The sequence below is a fragment of the Zingiber officinale genome, chromosome 9B (assembly GCF_018446385.1).
Source record: "Zingiber officinale cultivar Zhangliang chromosome 9B, Zo_v1.1, whole genome shotgun sequence".
NCBI classification, from domain to species: Eukaryota; Viridiplantae; Streptophyta; class Magnoliopsida; order Zingiberales; family Zingiberaceae; genus Zingiber; species Zingiber officinale.
This window is the reverse complement of record NC_056003.1, coordinates 38,705,491-38,712,685: the sequence shown is the minus strand read 5'-3', so window position 1 is coordinate 38,712,685 and position 7,195 is coordinate 38,705,491. Positions and strand designations below refer to the sequence as shown.

The 7,195-nt window shown below is 38.5% G+C and overlaps 1 protein-coding gene across 1 annotated transcript; it reads right to left on the bottom strand.

The window, feature by feature from the left end:
* Positions 1-226: 226 nt before the first annotated feature.
* LOC122022946 (zinc finger MYM-type protein 1-like) lies at positions 227-2,236 on the bottom strand. Its single transcript, XM_042581048.1, has 2 exons — positions 2,005-2,236; positions 227-1,902 (listed from the first exon to the last, which is right to left on the bottom strand). The coding sequence occupies exons 1-2, from the start codon at positions 2,234-2,236 to the stop codon at positions 227-229; spliced, it is 1,908 nt and encodes a 635-aa protein (XP_042436982.1).
* Positions 2,237-7,195: the final 4,959 nt, after the last annotated feature.

The following is a 7,195-nucleotide window of genomic DNA, read 5'->3' as shown; positions in this document are numbered from 1 at the left end:
TAACTCACGAGCCTACAAACGAACATGTCCGCGAGCTCACGAGTCGAATATCCTTAAGCTCGAGCTCGGTTCGATAAAACCAATGGCGTAGCCAGAGTCTTCAAATGCCCTGGGCTAAATTACGACCATAATAAAACATACATGTATACTAAACATTTAACAAGCATATAACATTTATATCCCAATATCCTTTTACATAGTTCAAATTTCATACAAAATACTTCATCTACTTAAGCTGTGCTCGACGAGATTTTAGAGTATAAAACTCATCTATTACTGATTCCAAGTCTATTTTCTCAGACAATTGTCGTTCTATGTAGAGAATCATGCAATCAGAAAGTAAATCATCATCCATCTTGTTGCGACGTGCCGTTTTGAGAAATTTCATGGATGAAAAGGCTCTCTCTGCAGTTGCAGTTGATACAGGAAGAGTCAAGACAAGTCGAATCAATCTCTGAATCATAACATAACTCTCAGCCTTTTTAGTCACAATCATTTCTCTATATAATGCAGAAAGAGTAGAAATTTGTTGAAACTCATGATCACAAACTATGTCAAGTTGATAGTGTTCCAATTCAACTCTCAAAGCATGAATTTCTTGTTGAGTAAAATCAGCCGGATAAAATTTTGATGCAAGCTTGCAAATATCGCCCATATTAAATTTTTTAAATGAATCAGTAGGATCCAAAGCTGAACAAAGAGCAAGAAGTTCCATTGTCGCCTCACTGAATCTATAATTTAGTTCCATCACTTGAAAATCTATTGCAGCATTAAAAATATCATAGTGATAATGATGCTCAACTGTAACATGATCCCGTTGTTGACAATAACGATTAACTTTATAACCACAGCTCATATCAGGCATCTCAATATTATGTCGTTCACAAAAAACCTTTACTTTCACAAAAAATTCATCCCAACCATCTTCTCTAAATTTTAGAAGGATGACTTTTGTGGTTGAGACAAATTTTAAAGCATTCACAATGTCTTGTGATTTATTTTGTAGAGCTTGACAAAGAATGTCAGTGGTTTCTAAGATCTTTTCCATCAAAAACAACACAAATATAAATTCAAAACTCATAATCATGTTGCATAAACCACAAGTTTCCCCACGTATTGTACCATTTGGCTCATTTTCACTGAGATTTCCAAGGATCTTACAAGTTGCTGCATACATGTCTATCAAGTTCCTAACAGAATCATAATGAGAGCTCCAACGAGTAGCACCAGGTCTATGCAATGTACCAATTTGATTAGCTCCTGTACCAGATTCACACTCACCAATAGCCAACATATATGCAATCTCTTCTTGTTGAGCATATTGTAAATCACTAAGACGTTTAGGAGACGAGGTGACAAAGTTTACAATGGAAGTCAAATAAGAAAAGAATTGCCAAATAGAAGGCACATCCTTAGCAGCTGCAACCAATGTTAACTGTAAACGATGAGCAAAACAATGTACATAATAGGCATATGGACAGTCTCTAAGAAATAATGCTTGAAGCTCATTCCATTCACCACGCATATTACTTGCACCATCATACCCTTGTCCTCTCATGTTGTGGATTTGAATATTGTGTTGAACAAAGATGTCAGAAATTGATTTCTTAAGGTTTGCTGATGTTGTGTCCTCAACACTCACAATCTCAAAGAAACGTTCCACCAAAAATCCAGAATTATTAACAAATCTGAAAATAAGGGACATTTGCTCTTTTTTAGATTCATCTTGAGCTTCATCAACAAGAATACAAAACTTGGCATCTCCCAATTCATCTCGAATCATTGTTCTCACTTTATTAGCAAGAATATGCAATATTTCCTTTTGAATTTGCGGAGAAGTGTATTTAGCATTTTGCGGGGCATTATGTAACACAACTTTTGCAATTTCATCATTTAAATGTGCTTGAAATTTTAATAATTCAATAAAATTTCCACGATTTAAGGAACTCTCTGATTCATCATGACCTCTAAAAGAACATCCTTGAGTTGCAAGTCATAATAAACCTTCAATTGTTGCCTTTAGGCGCAACATATTCTTTATAATTTCTTCCGTAGATTGAGCATTCAATACTTTGTCAATATTTTGCTTTGGTTTCATCAAATCCTGAACACATTTCACACATCTATTATGTGATGAAGACAATGAACCAACATGAATAAGAAATGCACATTTTTCTCCATCATTAACTCTCTTCCAACTGTTAAACCCTTCAGAAACAAGTGCAGAACGAGCCATTGGATTACTTGTATTCTCAAAAAGAAAGCATGGAAAACAATATGCTTTGTCCTTTGAAGGTGAATATTCTAGCCAAGGAAATTGTTTGAACCAAACATATTGAAATCGACGGTTTTGCTTTCCAATTTTTATTCTTGGATACTCAATAAGTTTGGGTTGATAAGGACCTGCTTTGATATATGCTCTTCTAATCTCATCCCTGTTAGGACCAAAAGTAGCTAGAGGGGGGGGTGAATAGCTCGTCGCGTGCTCTCGGTGCGCTTCGTTGCTGGGCGTTGCTTGTTTCTTCTTGGATGTGCAGCGGAAAATACAGAAACAAACACAAGCACGCTAACACTAGGATTTTACTTGGTATCCACCTCACAAGAGGTGACTAATCCAAGGATCCACACCAACGCACACACCCTCCACTATGAATAACACTCCTTTATGGTAACTACCAAAGGCGGAGAAGCCCTACAACACTCTCAATACAAGAAGAAGAAAGGGAAATACAAGTTAAGCAAAAGCTTACAAGATGTGCAATAAAAACCCTAACCCTAACTTCTTCCTCTTGCAATAGATCCGCCTCTTGACTTGGAAAGCCTCCAAGAACCTTCAAGAACTGGCGATCACGTGCTTGTAGAGAGCTGTGGAGGAGCTGGAATGAATCTGAGAAGAGCTCGTGAAGAGATGCCGAAGACCACGCTCGCCTGCGGCTTTAAACCCGACGCAACGGTCGGATCGATCGATTGAATGTTCGAATCGATCGGGAGGCTGGATCGATCCACGGATCGATCAGCTTCTGTGCTCGAAAGCGCTGGATCGATCCACGGATCGATCCGGCGCTTATCGCGCAGCATCGTCCCGATCGATCGGTGATCGGTAGCCACCTGAATCGATCCACGGATCGATCCGAGCTTCTGATTTGGGAAGAATCGGATCGATCCACCGATCGATCCACTACTGAATCGATCCACGGATCGATCCAACTGGTTTTTGCCCAAAACCAAGTCCCAAACCTCTAACCAACATCCGGTCAACCTTGACTGTTGGTACATCATGCCTCGCATCGGTCACCCTTGACTGCTAGGACTCCCCACCGTGTCCGGTCAATCCCTTTGACCCACTTGGACTTTTACTCGTCGTGCCAAGTATCCGGTCACTCCATTGACCTACTTGGACTTCCACCAGATGTCTGGTCAACCTTGACCCATCTGGACTTCCTTCCTTGCCAAGTATCCAGTCAATCCTTTGACCTACTTGGACTTCCCAACACCAGATGTCCGATCATCCTTGATCCATCTGGATTTCCTTCCTTGCCAAGTATCCAGTCAATCCTTTGACCTACTTGGACTTCCCAACACCAGATGTCCGATCATCCTTGATCCATCTGGATTTCCTTCCTTGCCTGGCTTCACTCACCAGGACTTTCACCTAGCTTCACTCACTAGGGTTTTCCATCTGCCTAGCTTCACTCACTAGGACTTTCACCTGGCTTCACTCACCAGGATTTTCAATCTGCCTAGCTTCACTCACTAGGACTTTCACCTGGCTTCACTCACCAGGATTTTCACCTAGCTTCACTCACTAGGACTTTCCATCTGCCTAGCTTCACTCACTAGGACTTTCCATCTGCCTAGCTTCACTCACTAGGACTTCCATCTGCCTAGCTTCACTCACTAGGACTTTCCATCTGCCTAGCTTCACTCACTAGGACTTCCCAGTCAAGTATCCGGTCAACCTTGACCTACTTGACTCTTCTTCGATCAATATCTTATTGTCAAACATCTAAACCCTAACCAAGACTCAGCTTGGTTAACCAGGTCACCCTTGACCTGAGGGATATTGCACCAACAATCCCGCTCATTAACAGAGTATTCACAAATCAATTTTCGTAATCCTGGATCTCGTTCAATAGAAGAAATATCAAATTCTTCTTCTCTTTGTTCTATTGGCCTAGATACAAAATGAGGTTGTAAATCGGAAGTAGAGGATCCAACTGTTGGTCTAAAAGGTATATCACACTGCAATTAATTATCAGATTCAAACTGATCATCTCTTTTCCCAAAAAATGACAGTAATGTTTTTAACTTTTTATTTGAAGGTTGTTGGTGTTCCATTTATAACCTAAGGAAAAAAAATAACTACAAATTAATTATTTATAACTTAAGAACAAAAAACAACTACCAATCAATTATAACAAACTCAATCATATTATTCATTTTATGATAAACTCAAACACAATAATAAATCAATTTATAATATCACAACATTCCCTAGTATTAGAATCATAATTTTCAGATAATTTAAAATTTTAAATAATTTCAAATAAAATCACAACTACAAATCTAAAATTATCTGTGAAGATGTGATTTGTCACTTTAAGATAAAGAGAAGTCCACTGCCTACCCGTAAAATCCAGTGCTATGCTAAAACTTGAAATGCCTAAAATCAAAAATAAAAATAAAGGACTTAAAAAGGGAACAAATATAGGAATTTAGAAGTAAACCTAGGACCTTCCACTTTTTTTTCAACCACGACAATCACAAATAATAATGAGTATCACATTTAGATTGACAGAATGTTTAAATTTTTCAGAAATTTAACCTAGGTTGGAAAAAACTTTCCTAAAAAAAATTAGGGCAAATTAAAGCGACTATGCTTCTATGAAGAACAATTTCTATTGTTATTCTGATAAATCCATCATACACGGCGATCCCCAGATCGTCAAGACTAAACTCACACAAAACATTCTAAGAGCCATGGAATTCCTATAAGGGTGAAGCAACTAGCAAGGAAGACGACAGAACCAAAGAATTCACAAATCATAAAATAAAAGAAATGGAAATTGCTGTTCTATAACAAAGAATTCACAGAATCACAAATCATAAAAAAAAAAAAAAATGGAAATTACTGTTCAGTTCTATAACAGGAGACTAGGAGAGCATTGGAGATATGGAGAGGTTGGATTTGAGTCTTTGACGAAGGACGAAGAAGATGTAGATGGAGATTAGTAGATTACCACTTAGCAGTGCTTGAAAAGGTATTGCAAGAGGAAGAGGTTGGCTGAGCGAGGAGAATCGGCGGTTGAAGATTTGCAAGAGGCTGAGCGAGGAGAACCGGCAGCTGAAGAAGGAGATGATGTGCTGGCCGCTGAAGATTGAAGGACGGAAGATGGCGACGATCTGTACAATGGCGTGCTAGAGGAGGAGGGCAGCGAAAAAATCGCTAGGTTACCACTGGGCTCGTTGTTCACTGCACTGGGCGGTGAAAAAAACAATAGGAATTAGAAAGTTAGGGTGTTAAAAATTGTTGGGCTGCACTGGGATGAAGCCCAGTGCAGCCCAGTACTGGCTACGCCCTTGGATAAAACTATCGAGCTCGAAATCGAGCTCAAGCTCGGCTCAATAAAATAAACGAACGAACTCGAACGAGCTTTTATTGAACCGAACTACGAATAACTCGCGAACCGTTTGGTTCATTTAAATCCCTAGTTGTGGGGAGCTTCATCTTCGCTCACCGAATGCAAGAAGAGTTCCTTCTGTCTTTTTCTAGTTTGCGATTTCACAATCAGCCAAATGCAAAGTTGAGTACAGAAAGGAAAAAAGCACATTATGCATTAAACGAGTGTCGATAGACAAAACGCTCTAAAGATTTCTTTAAAAAGACAGTACGAGTTAAAACAACATAATATTTTACAAAACTCAAAAAGTCCCTAGAAAACATCGACTAGCGTTATAGTTCCCACACGTCGAGTTCTTGGCAGAGCAAAGGATTTCTTGGAGATGGATATGACTGGAACGCATGAACTAGACCTGAAACATGGATTGCATTTTAACAAAATAATATTAATAATAAGCTGTCTATTACATTTTGCAAGAAACTTCAAGGGATTTCAGTGTTCATACATACAAATTTGATATGTGCTAATAAACACAATAGAGTTCATATGTATTAGAGATGCTGTGTCACAAACATCTGCCTTGAATCCGAAGCCATGGCATAGAAACGGGGCTTATAATCCAGTGATACAGAATGTTTATCGTTCAATAGTACAACTGGGGGGTGGATCACCTTCTCTGGAGGGTACATAGCGAATAGTGATTTACTATTGATAATGAGCAAACAGTTCACCAGATAATCAGAAAACACTAGGTTTCTTACAAAGCTCGCTCAAAAGATGCTATATATATATCCCCAATGGGTTTAGGGTTTAGTGTTTAAATTCAACAATAATGATAATTTTAATAAATTCCATTTTTATTTTTGACGTCAAAGTCTAAAAATATCAATTATGGTAGTAATTTCAATATGCATGGAACAATACTGCTTCAGCGTTGAGTTCCGTCATATTGACACTCAGAGATAGTTCGAAGATCATACCAACTTAGTTTCAGATCTCATTGAGTAGATTTAGGGTAAGATTAAGACCTAATTTGCTTTGAATGAGACTTAATTAGATCCCTTATGGGTGGAATGAGCACTATGCAATGGGCATAGATCATACACTAAGAAACAAACTCTTCTCTATGGAGAATGTTGTGCAGTAATCATCTAAAATAAGAAACAAGTGCATATGATACTTTCTACAATGTATGAGATCCAATGGTACAATGCGCATGAACCTGGCAACATATAGAAGGTCATGTTGAGTGCATCAACATTATGCTGTTTGAAATCAAACTCGAATACTCAATTTAATTGGAAGGACTGATTAAAAACTTTCCGCTATTTATTTCGTTAGGATGAATTATTTATCCTTTTCATCATTTACTTATTATGAAATAATAGACAGATGGATTTACGAATCCATCTGCCGATTAATTTGTTAACAAGTTTTTATCCACCTAAAAAATCGAACGGAATACCTTTACTTCCCATCGTATCTCTTGTCATGTCCATGTCCTCAACCACACGAGCCACCGACAGCTCTGCACAACTGGCCTAGCATGGCCGCTCGAGCTCATCACGAGCAGT